The sequence below is a fragment of the Chelonia mydas genome, chromosome 4, assembly GCF_015237465.2.
Source record: "Chelonia mydas isolate rCheMyd1 chromosome 4, rCheMyd1.pri.v2, whole genome shotgun sequence".
In the NCBI taxonomy this organism is placed as follows: Eukaryota; Metazoa; Chordata; order Testudines; family Cheloniidae; genus Chelonia; species Chelonia mydas.
Window position 1 is genome coordinate 11,154,926 of NC_057852.1, and position 12,354 is coordinate 11,167,279.

Below are 12,354 nucleotides of genomic sequence, written 5' to 3' on the forward strand. Positions count from 1 at the left end.
AGGGATAAACCTTCCACGTCTCTAGAAAGCATCTCAAAAATGAGAGCTCACCATAGTCACTTCCTCACTCCCTGGTTCTGCAATTTAATAATAAAGAAGATGGTGTCTACCAGGACCTTGGACACTTTCTGTACAGGATTTTTCATCTGTGTCTAGTAAAAACTCTCCCGGGGGGGGAAACCTGGTAATGTAGCTTCAGATACTTGTCAGTATCAGGAACCTACTTCTCTAGGGGCTGGAGGAATCAAATGTGTGGGGAGAGCTCCTTTCCAAAATCCCCCTGCCTTTTCCATCCCTGTGGACTCAATGTTTTTGGGGGTGGCTGGCAGCTGTGTGCATTTGGAACATCCTGAAAATTAAGGAGCAAGCATCTACCAAGCTCTACTGTGTGTGTGCAAATGGTGATTCTCAGATACTTGTAATCTGGGTGGATTTTTATGGGAGATACAAAAGTCACCTTCCTAAAATCTGAGACTGTCCCCCGTCAATTTTGAGTTCTAGTTTCAAACTATGGAAGAACTGGTGCATAGACTGATTTTTTTGTGCGGGGGGGGGGAAGTTTCATTTATTTGCTGCTAAGTCTAAGTTACAAAAGCAACCTAATATTGCAACTTCTTCCTGGGGAATCCAGTTCCATACTAATGTTTCCCTTCTTTCATATTCTTCTAACAGGCATGTACCGAACAGAAAAAGACAAAGGCACGTTGTATGAGCTGACTTTCAAAGGAGACAGATCACACGAATTCAGACGAATCGTTTTATTCAGACCATTTGGTCCCATCATGAAAGTGAAGAATGAGAACCTCAACATGGCCAACACACTCATTAACATTGTAGTCCCATTAGCAAAGAGAGCCAGCAAGTTTCGACAATTTATGCAAAATTTCAGGTTTGTTCCTTTTTATGGATCTATAGCTATCTTGATATTTTTATGTAGTATGATGCAATTTTGCAAGCACCAGGGATTTTCCCAGTGGAAAAAAAAATTTTTTCATAAAACCATCAATTTATCATTAAAAAAATCCATTTGCGTTTGCTTGGATCAACAGAGATTTCACATGAACAGCAATTAGTTTTAGCAGTGGAGACCAAGGGAAAAGGTTATATTGCAGTCATCAGTGTTTCTGAAGTTGATGCACCATGTACGAGGTGTTTCGTTCGATCGGAAACTTGCTATTTCCATCTGTGAGAGAGCAGGTGCCAGAGCCACTTCAATGAATGTGTCAGTTTCACTCCCTTAAGTAGCACAGGAAGGTTTCTAGAAAATAAGAGTCATTTGTATGATCTCTGGACTGCGTGTCGAGGCCGTGACGGAAAGGCAATAAGAAATGTGCCTGGACTCAAAAGTGTTCTCTCCTTGTTACTTTTGATCAAGGCTCTTCCTTTATGGCCTTCTTTCCCAACATGGGTGTAGCAATTGCCGGAATGGATTTAATCAAGATGTAGCTCCCAGTCAGAACTAAGAATAACCTGCCCAGTGGCGGGCCTTGCATTCTGATAAGAAAATTGAGAGACACCCAAATAACTTAACTGGGTAGTTGCCCAAGAAGGACACACATCTTGACAGATGCAGATATTCTTAGGCCACATGATTTGCTCTTTCTTAGAGAAATGGAGGTGGGTCAGGTTAGGTAATCTTTCATCAGACTAACTTCTGTTGGTGAGAGAGACAAGCTTTCAAGCCACACAGAGCTCTTCTTAGGTCTGTCTTGAGAGTTTAATTTTAGTGGATACTCCTTACACAGTTTTCAGGGACATAACTAGACATGCTAGTATATAGAAGAAATAGAAATGAGGGTACAGGATTTTATTTCCCTCTTTGAATTCCCCCTTCTCTCACGGCCTCGTGGGTGCTGAGGTAGCACCTGCTGGCTTTAGTAGTTTGCCGCACAATTGCAGGCTTTCCTACAGTGGCTTTCCATCCATCATCCAGGTGACTGGATGGGCTATTCCAGTAGTGCTCTGCCATAACTCAGATAACTACTAGATGATGATTTATAGCCTGCTAATGCAGAGCTATGAAGTATCTTAGGCCCCATCCTGCAAGCTCATTCGAATGGAGCCAGTGTAGCTCTGGATGGATTCAAGGATCTCAATGAAGGGCTGCAAAGATCTCACTGGGCTGGTGCAAGGATCTCAGTGGAGTGGTACCAACAGAGAATTTGGCCTGCAGAGTTCAGCACCATCCTACGTTCCCAGCTAGAGATGGCAGGTGTTGTTTGGGAAAGCAAACTTCCAAGGGCAATGAATGACTTTTTTTGATGTCTGTTCTAGGGAAATGGGCATTGAGCAGGATGGGAGAATTCACCTCACTGTAGTTTACTTTGGAAAAGAACAAATGAATGAAGTGAAAGCAATACTTGAAAACACCTCCAAGTGAGTATGGGTCTGGATTGGTGCCTAGTGAGGCATGCTCCTCTCACACACTGACAGCCCGAGAAGCCAGACTGCCTTTCCCTAGGACTGTCAGCAGGGGGATAGTTCATCCTTCCCCTCCCCTCTGGAGAGTTTCCCTTGTGCCAGTCAGAAATGACATTACCCTGGTGCTCCCTGATCTGCATTTGTGAATATGAATATTTAGAATCATGGACTTAGGCCAGCGTAACTCCCATTCGACATCTGTAACAATGATCAGGCCTGAATTCCTCTAACCTTTGCATGAGCAGCTTCTATCTGTTGGCACTGAAGCTTAACTTGGAGAGATGCAGGTAGGCTGGGCTTTTCAATAGGGCCTAAGTGCATTTAGATGCCTAAATCTCACTGAATTTCTAACTCCTTTAGGCCTTTTGAAAATTCCAGTCTGAAATAGTGAACTGTCTTTCCTTTTCTCCACCTTTATTATGACATGACATTTTTATAAGCAAATTACATAATATGGTCTAGATGAAATTACTATCAGATGTGTACACAACTGGTTGCAAAACTTACTCAAAGAGTTGTTATTAATGGTTTACTGTCAAACTGGGAGGGAGTATCTAGTGGGGCCTGATAGGGGTCTGTCCTAGGTTCAGTACTATTCAGGGCTTAAATTCAGCTGGAGCTGTCTGGAGCAGAGCTCTGATAAATATTTTTAAACCCGCAAGACTGATGCCCCAAGCCCTGCCACCTCCCATGGGGCGCTCTGGGAAATACTCTTTGACAATTTCAGCCCTGGTACTAGTCAATATTTTCACGAATGACTTGGATAATGAAGTAGAGAGCACACTTTTCAAATTTGCGATGGCACCAAGCTGGGAGAGGTCTCTAGCACTTGGGAGGACAGGAATAGAATTCCAACTGACCTTGATAAATTAGAGAATTGGTCTGAAATCTACAAGACGAAATTCATTAAAGACATGCAAAGTGCTACACTTAGGAAGGAAAAATCAAATGCATAACTACAAAATGGGGAATAACTGGCTAGGTGATAGTACTGCTGACAGAGATCTGGGGATTATCTTGGATCATACACTGAATGAGTCAACAGTGTGATGCTGTTGTGAAAAAAGCAAATGTCATTCTGGGATATATTAACAGGAGTGTCCTATATCAGACACGGGAGATAATTGTCCTGCTCTATTCAGCACCAGTGAGGCCTCAGCTGGAGTACTGTGACCGCTTTTGGGCACCCCTCTTGAAGAAAGACGGGAACAAATTGGAGCGAGGCCAGAGGAGAGCAACGAAAATAAGAGGTTTTCGAAAATGAGGCCTAGGAGGAAAGTTTGATAGAATTAGGCATGTTTAATCTATCGAGGAGAAGGCTGAGGGGAGTTTGTTGCATTAATCTAAATGGAATAAATGGGTCCAAAGAGTCAAAGGTCTGTAACATGACCCTGTCACTTACTAACCAACATGAAACCATATTAAACAAGGTTTGGGATTGGATATACAGAGACTTCAGCCTGCTTAGTACCATGGCAAACACACCATTAAACATTTTTAGTCTTTTATTAAAATACAGAAAAGGAAACAGCTAACACATCTGAAATATAAAGTATTATGTGAGGCTTTTATTTGAACCGTATCCCATGTTCCTTTCCCTTTAGCTGGAGAGAGTTTTTAGAAGGAGAAAAAAGCCTTATTTGACAGCCTTTTAGAAGGTAATGACTGTCCTCTTTGGAGAAAAGAGATGAAATTCACTGGAATGGGCTGGAGCTGTCTTTGATGCTGTTGTTGTTAAAGTCCCATTCTATTTCTTAAGACCAAACAAGAGAAACACACACACAAAGGGAAGAGGAAAGAACAGCAAAGATAGAAAATGCAGCTTCTGTCTCTGGTGTTGACTCTCACTCGCAGCCTTGCTGCTGGAAAAACACAGGCACAGCACGTGGGCTGATCAGCCACTCTGAGACCTGGCAAACTCGTACCATCATCCGGCTGGTCAGGGCATTGCTTTTAACTGCCTTTCTGATCACAGGCATACAGCAGTGTCGCAAAAATCTATAGTCTTGGCTGGCTAAGCCAGATTCTTATTAGACAGAAAGGAAAAGGAGAGGGATAGGAAAGAGAAGAAGAAATAAGGTAGGGAATGAAAAGGATACATGGCGGTGGTGGGCAGAGGAAAGGGGGAGACACAAAGTCTCAGATCCCATGTGGTGGTCAGAATTTAGCTGAAGCCACTAGAGGGGGTGCTGTCATCTGGCTGGCTCCCTCCCTCTGGCCTGGTCTGGTCAGGACTTCTCCTGGGATTTGGACTAAGAAGGTCCAGTGTTCTAGGGGATGGTAGGGGCAGCAGCCATGGGTGTAAAGCTTGCTTCTTCCCCTTCTTTCAATCAGCCAGTGTCACAGTAGTGAGCATTCCCCTCCAAAGTCTCTTCTTTTAAGGACCCCATAAAAGGAGTGGTAGGTGGCATAACTCATCCCTTCATTATTTTGTCCACCAATTAGGCCTGAGCATGAGTGAATATAGTTCTGAGTATGAGTGAATGCTATTCATTTTGCATTTGCAGTTCTAAGGAGAAAACCTGTGTAGAGGCCTAGCTTGAAGTGATGGATCCATTCAGCTAACCCCGTGCTGTAGTCAAAGGGCAGCTCAGTCTGGCAGCTGATTATTTCTCTGTTATAATTTTGTTTTTATGCTCAGGTGCCATGAAATGGGATTTCAGGGAATGTTCAGAGTCATGAGCTTGACTCCAACTGTTGCACTGTTCCATAGCCTCAGCTGTACCTAGGTTTCCGATTTCTATCCTATTCCATTGTTAGTGCAATAACCTCCATTGACGGCGTGGAGGGTGGGGCAAGATGGGCATTTACTAGAAAATTAGGCTATATGAGACATTCACCCTGAGGAGTGATGTTAACACACACCTCTGTGGCCCATGTCGGCACAGACCGTTCAGTTGAACAATGTGTCAGTGGGTCATGGTTAAAGCTGTTGTTCCGACAGGTTTTTAACTATAACCACGTGACATGATGGGAAACACAACGGTCCCCTACTGTGCTGACAGCTGAGTTGTGTTTGCCATCGGGTCTGTTACCATGACTCCTCCAACACAACCTAATTTTCTAGTGGGGGAGAAAAAGCTCTCTTAACCCCCCCTGCATGTGATGTGGCTTTTCAGAGGGCAGCTAGAAAGGCCTTGGAAAATTCACCTCAGCGTTGCCTGCGCTTGTAAATTATCACCTCCCGAGACAGGTGACTGTGTCTGGGCAGGTATCAGGATTCTTAGAACAAGTCTGGCCAGAAAGTGGTACCTGAATGTACAGGAGAGATGTTACTGGAGAGAGCATTCATACGGCCTTATGCTAGAACATGGCGTAGGGGGACTGTGCACGCTGGGATGGATGTGAACATACACAGGACCCGTGGAAAGGGCACAAGCGATGTGGCTGGATCTGCCACTAAATGATCACTCACATGGCTTGTCATTATGCATATCCCAGGAAGAAGGAACGCGCCTCTCTGCTACTCTTAGCAGCAGCGGGATGATACACCGGGGCACATGGCTTCACGTTCAGATAGACTAGCCTCCAGGTTTGGTAGCAGCAGCAAAGGCGGCCTGGAGATGCCAGGAAATCTGAGTTGGGTAGAATTCGTCAGTGGCACAGCCTGGTCTGCCCTCTCCTGGTCAGAAAGCGGCTCCTGCGTCCTTAGTGGGCCAGCACGTCTGTTCAGGATTCTGTGGTTCCCACTTCACTGCCAGCGTGCAATGCTGGCAGCACGGGGCTGGGCCTGCAGGGAGCCAGGGGCCTGCAGGAGTTCAGAGAAAACCATGCGAATGTCCCCAGAGTGTGGCCCTGTCCATACCTCATTCGTGTCCATACTCCAGGGATCCATTTCAGTAGGCTAAGCAGCAACTGAAACGTGACGCCACAGCAGTGGAAGAGGGCTGGTTTATAAATATCTGCTCAGCATCATGACCAAGCTACAACAGCTTCTCCCTCAGCTGGTGCTGTTGCTGGGGCTTCCTGGGGTGATGTGTCTGGCCAAGGCACAGGGACAATGTAAGACCCATCTGCACATGCCAAAAGAGAAGTTCAGAGCAATGGGGTGGAAGACAGTGGGCAACTCACCTTCTCTGAGCGAGAAGTAGAGCCCCCAGTTACTGAGCCCCCCTTCGGTACAACCTCTTCCAGAGCACGGCCTCCAATAATCGCTCTGTGGCTGGGTGGGGCAAGGGTCTGACAGAGGTCAATGGAATGCCAAGAAACGTATGGCCATTATCTCTCATGGGAGTGGAATGGGGCCCTTCTCCATCATGAGAGGAAGGACGTGATGAAAGCCCTAATCTGGGCCTCCTTCTGTGTGACGTCAGACCAATCACTTAGGCCTGGATCTTCAAAGGTATTTAGGCACCTGCCTTCCATTGATTTCAATGGGTGTTAGGTGCCTACATAACTTTGAGGATCAGGGTCTCAGTCTTTGTGCGCCTCGGTTTCCCACCTGTACAATGGGGATAATAATATCTTCCTACCTCACAGGGGTGTTGTGGGATCAGTACTTTAGACTGTGAGGTGCTCAGATTGTATGGTGATGAGGGCCTGATAAATACCATAGATAGATCATCGTCAGCAGAATTAATTCCCTATTTCTGATGGGTTTGTTAGTTTAACAGAATACTTGTCTTAAACGCACTGCCTCTTCAGACCAACTGAGATGAAAGCACCGTGTTCTTCCAGATTGTATTCCACAGGCATTTTTGACACGTTACGCCTTCTAATTATCATTTCGGTCCCTCCATAAGGCTTTGTCTACATGACACGGCTTTTAGAGACATGGCCATGTCGCTAAAAGTCGGGCAGTGCAAACACTGTGTGTTGGCATTTTTGCCGACAAAATATTTCCTCCCCCTACGAACAGGGTTTGCGTTGTTGACAGGAGAGCGCTCCTGCCGATAACGAGCCATTTACACTGTCACTTGCAGCAGCAAAACGTTTGTCTTAGGTCTAGGGGGGGGCTTTTTTAAGCACCTGTAAATAACAAGACTTTTGTCGTTCAATTGGCAGTGTAGACAAAGCCTAAAAGTGATTCCCTGTTTGTTAGCCTATTTTGTAAGCTCCTTGGGACAGATGCTACATACTTCTCTGTATCTTGTACAGCTCCAGCTACACCATGCTTAACAAATGCTAAGTGATAATAATTAAAAGGAAATTCCCACCATTTGCAATTAGCAGATACATTTCTAATTGGAGAATGATAATGCAGCAGCTTTGCTGTCAAACACAGATGGGATGACAAAGCAGTTGACTTGTGATTTAGCAGCTTGTAGGGTTCTTCCATCTAATGAGATCAGTCACTCCCCACCTTGTGTATCCTAATCACTAGTTAGCCTGGGGATTTAACCAATGTGCACCATCAAAGTGCCGATTAACGGTCCAAAAATAATTGAAGATGATCACTTTTGGCATCCTTCCAGGAACTTCAGTACAGCCTGCTAGCGCTTCAATTATTTTGGATCATGCCCGGTTTCAGCAGAGAAGCTCCAGGAAAAATAGGGAAATGGCTTTGTCAAGGTTCCTTCCCCACTCTGAACTCTAGGGTACAGATGTGGGGACCTGCATGAAAGACCCCCTAAGCTTATTCTTACCAGCTTAGGTTAAAAACTTCCTCAAGGTACAAACTTTGCCTTGTTCTTGAACCGTATGCTGCCACCACCACACTTTTTAAACAAAGAACAGGGAAAGAGCCCACTTGGAGACGTCTTCCCCAAAAATATCCCCCCAAACCCTACACCCCCTTTCCTAGGGAAGGCTTGATAAGAATCCTTACCAAATTGTAAGGTGAACACAGACCCAAACCCTTGGATCTTAGGAACAATGAAAAATCAATCAGGTTCTTAAAAGAAGAATTTTAATTAAAGAAAACATAAAAGAAACACTCTGTAAGATTAGAATGGAAGATAATCTCAGAGGCAGTCAGATTCAAAACATAGAGAATCCCTCTAGGCAAAACCTTAAGTTACAAAAAGACACAAAAACAGGAATATACATTCCATCCAGCACATCTTATCTTACCAGCCATTAAACAAAAGGAAATCTAACGCATTTCTAGCTAGATTACTTACTAACTTTACAGGAGTTGTAAGGCTGCATTCCTGATCTGTTCCTGGCAAAAGCATCACGCAGACAGACTAACCCTTTGTTCCGCCCCCGCCCCTCCAGATTTTAAAGTATCTTATCCTCTCATTGGTCATTTTGGGTCAGGTGCCAGCTAGGTTACCTTAGCTTCTTAACCCTTTACAGGTGAAAGGGTTTTGCCTCTGGCCAGGTGGGATTTTATAGCACTGTAGACAGAAAGGTGGTTACCCTTCCCTTTATATTTATGACAGGCTTACAGACCAGGAGTCGCAGCAAATAGCCGTGTTCAACCTGTCCACATGGCCGTGTGATGATTTCTTATGCAGATGTGCCTTGATGTGCTGGGGGGGATTAGAGAGTTCAGAGACCCTGACAATTCTGATGATATCTCTAAAAATATGAGTGAATATCTCTTTAAAATATTAGTTTTAAAATTTACAACTTAGACATAAAATAACTAGATGATTATTTTATTAAAATGGGATAGAACTCCTTCTCTCTTACTGCTGTTTCCGGGTTTCCTTCACAGCCTATGAATACTATCCCAGAAATATTTAAAAAGAGCTTCTAAGTACAAGATCCGAGTTAGATTCCATTCCCATTTTGCCTACTGTGTCATAGAAATACACTCCATGTTCCTTTTTTTAAAATATGTCGTTCAGTAAATACAGTGACATTAATGAAGAGTTGACTGCCCCTTTTATCTCTTAAACCTCATCTCATGTACTGCTGCTCCTCCTAGATCAGCTAACTTCAAGAATTTCACCTTTATCCAGCTGAATGAAGAATTTTCGAGAGGGAAAGGATTAGACATAGGTGCTCGCATCTGGAAAGGAAACAACGTCGTTCTCTTTTTTTGTGATGTAGATATATACTTCACTGCTGAATTCCTGAACACCTGTAGATTGAACACACAGCCAGGTATGGCTACCCAGGGCATTTACTCCTTTAAACAGGCTTCTCTTTATTGTGCAATAACCTTCACTAATGTGTTTCCTCTTTCAGGTGGGCAAGCAAGCTATTGTAAGGCATTCTTAACATTCAGCTCGACTAAGGCTTGCCTAAGAGTAAAGACCTATATTGCTGATTGTCACATTTTAGATGGAGTGAGAAGAAAAACAAATTATCAGCTTCCACTATGATTGAATTCCTTGCCTTTGTCACCTTGTTTTCTGGGGTCCACCTGGGTCATTTTGTCAAACTGCATCTGCATGTTCACATTTTCCATCCAAAGCACAACACACTGAGACTGTGGGCCTTATCTAAAACCCAGGGAAGGCAATGGAAGTCTTTCTATAGACTTGAATGGCATTTGGATAAAGCCCTAAGTCTGTTTCCAGTATCACAGAGAAGCACAAGTTTAATCTAGTTTTAGAGCATCAAACAACTTTTTCAGTAATAACTTTCTCTTTTAATCCATTGTGATTTCTAGGGAAGAAAGTATTTTACCCAGTTCTTTTCAGCCAGTATAACCCAGGTATAATTTATGGGCACCATGGTTCCATCCCACCCTTAGAACAGCAGCTGGTAAGTAACTGGCTCTAAAAATGCATGCTTTGAACTGTGCATAAAACTTCCCCTTCAGGAAGACGTCTGTGCTCGCGAACAGAATTTCCCCATCTCGGGTCCATTGAGATGCGGTGTGTAGAATATGTAACTTATTGTGTCCAGCACGTTCTGTGGTAATGCTTCACGCTCTAGCAGCTTACTGAACAGCTTTATCTTAAAGCATATTTGATATTTACATTTGTAAATTAAGAATTTAAATATAGGCTGTCTGTCTGCCAGAAGCTACATTATGTTGACCAGATTCCACTTCAGGGAGTGTACAGCTCTGGGGCTAATGAAACCTGTCATTGTCTTAGCTACCTCATCTGTCTAAGGTAATAAGATTGTTGTCCATACAGAGTTTAGAGCTCATTGGACTGATGGTGCAGGAAGGTAATTAATCACTGGAATAGACTCCCACAGGCTGTAATGTGCATTCTCCATCACTTGAGGTTTACGTTGAAATTGGATGTCTTTCCAGAAGCTAGGCTCTAGTACATTGTTGGACTCAGTGCAACAATGGCTGGGTGAGGCTGGGTGGCTATGCAGGAGGTCAGACTAGATGATCCTTACGGTCCCTTTTCACCTTAAATGTATGGGCCAGAACGTCCACAGGTGTAAATCACTGTAGCACCACTGACTTCAGTCCTGCCTTATGCATGAATAAGGACAGAGTTACTATTTTAAAATGGTGTAGTTAGGCATGCAGTGTGAGTTAAGGCCAGGCGTCTCTGGCGGGCCAGAGAGAAGATAAGTTGGGGAGGAGCCAGAGTGTAGGGGTCAGAGTGAATCCCCTTTGCAGCACTGTCCTGGAAGCAGGCAGAAGAGGTCCAGCTTCTTTGCGCTCTTGCTCTGTCGTGTGCTGCTGATAAAGCAGGTGCTTGAGAATTTGCTCCATTTACACACACACAGTCACTGCACTCCTGTTTCTCCCTAAAGATCCTGCTCATCCTACTGGATCCCCACCCTTGGGCTCACACACACGCACCAGCCTAAAGCAACTCCTGGAGCTCGACACTCAGACCCGTAGATCCAGGGATTAATGAGCCTTGTGGCTTCAACTAGGTTCTCCTCTGCTCAGGTCCTTTCTAACCACAGCCAGTAAAGAGGCCTCCACTGCTTGCCAGAGCTCATCCCACCTCTGCGTCAGGGTTCAGTCTACCACCGCCCCCCATGCCTCTCCCATACAGGAATTGTTTGAGGTGTCACGTCAGTAAAGGCCCAACAAGAGCTATAAGGTGGGATTTTGAAAAGGGCCCAAAGGCCAGATTTGCGAAGGCATGTAGGCGTTGCTGCACTCAGCGTTGCAATGCCTAAGGGATTTAGATGCCTCAGTTTCATTTTTTAAAGTGATTTAGGCACTCACAAGCCTCAATCCCATCAACTGTCAATGAGACTTTGGCTCTTAAGTGCCTAAATCCCTTTTGGAAAATGTGTTAGGCTCCTAAATACATTAGGCACTGCACTGCAGCAACACCTTTACAAATCTGGGCTAAGTAACCAAGGCGCACATGCCCCATTGACTTTGCCTTTTGAAAACTCTATCCCAGGTTTTTTAAAATCCTTTCCTGCTATTACCAGACTTACCCTGTCCGAGACATTCTGAAGTGGCTGGCCATATCCATCTCAGATAGAATCAGGAGACACCCCATCAGATGAGGAAAAAAATACAAAATAGGGCTTGTTTACAAAGCAGACAATTTGTATGGTGAACAGGAAAAAGCTTTTTCCTCATTTACAGTGGGATCAGTGAACAGACAACAGATTCGTGAAACTATTCCATGTGAAATATCCTCTGCATTATTGAAATGAGAGCTTGGAAAATCCATTGAACTGTTTGTTCCAAACAAAACCTTTCCTGATACCACCACTGAATTCACACTAGCTCTTATCTTTCTGCTGCAGCCTGACCAGAGAACCCCAGGCTTGTCAACAGTTTGAATAGGAAAGGAAACAAAAATGTTGTTAAGACTAAAGTCGTATAAGTGTTATAAGACTAAACATCCGCTGTTTGATTTGTCAGGACTGCACAAATATTTATAGCTAACATCAGAATTGTGCAATGTGATGCCTGCCTCAGAGAAGCATCTTGATTTAAAGAAGACACATTGCCAATATCATTTTTATTTAGTTAATCATATTTTCATTCCAGATTTCTTACTGGGCAAATGGCCAGATCAGTGCCATTAAAACAAGAACACTGTTGGCCGCCTACCATGCTGCTTGCGCAGCTGAGAAAGTAGCCTTCAAAAAGCTTTCAAAGAAATTGATTTGTGCTGTAGCGGCTATTTCTAATGGGAAATTATAGTG

The 12,354-nt window shown here is 44.1% G+C and overlaps 1 protein-coding gene across 4 annotated transcripts in view; it reads left to right on the forward strand.

Moving 5' to 3' along the window:
• Nucleotides 1-12,354, forward strand: part of CSGALNACT1 (chondroitin sulfate N-acetylgalactosaminyltransferase 1) — a 93,671-nt gene that overhangs the window by 70,751 nt on the left and 10,566 nt on the right. For all 4 annotated transcript variants that reach the window (XM_043544432.1, XM_007062836.4, XM_043544433.1 and 1 more), the window contains 4 exons: nt 673-889; nt 2,275-2,376; nt 9,239-9,417; nt 9,929-10,023. In XM_043544432.1, the coding sequence (XP_043400367.1) occupies nt 673-889; nt 2,275-2,376; nt 9,239-9,417; nt 9,929-10,023 (593 nt within the window). The remainder of the gene's footprint in view (nt 1-672; nt 890-2,274; nt 2,377-9,238; nt 9,418-9,928; nt 10,024-12,354) is intronic.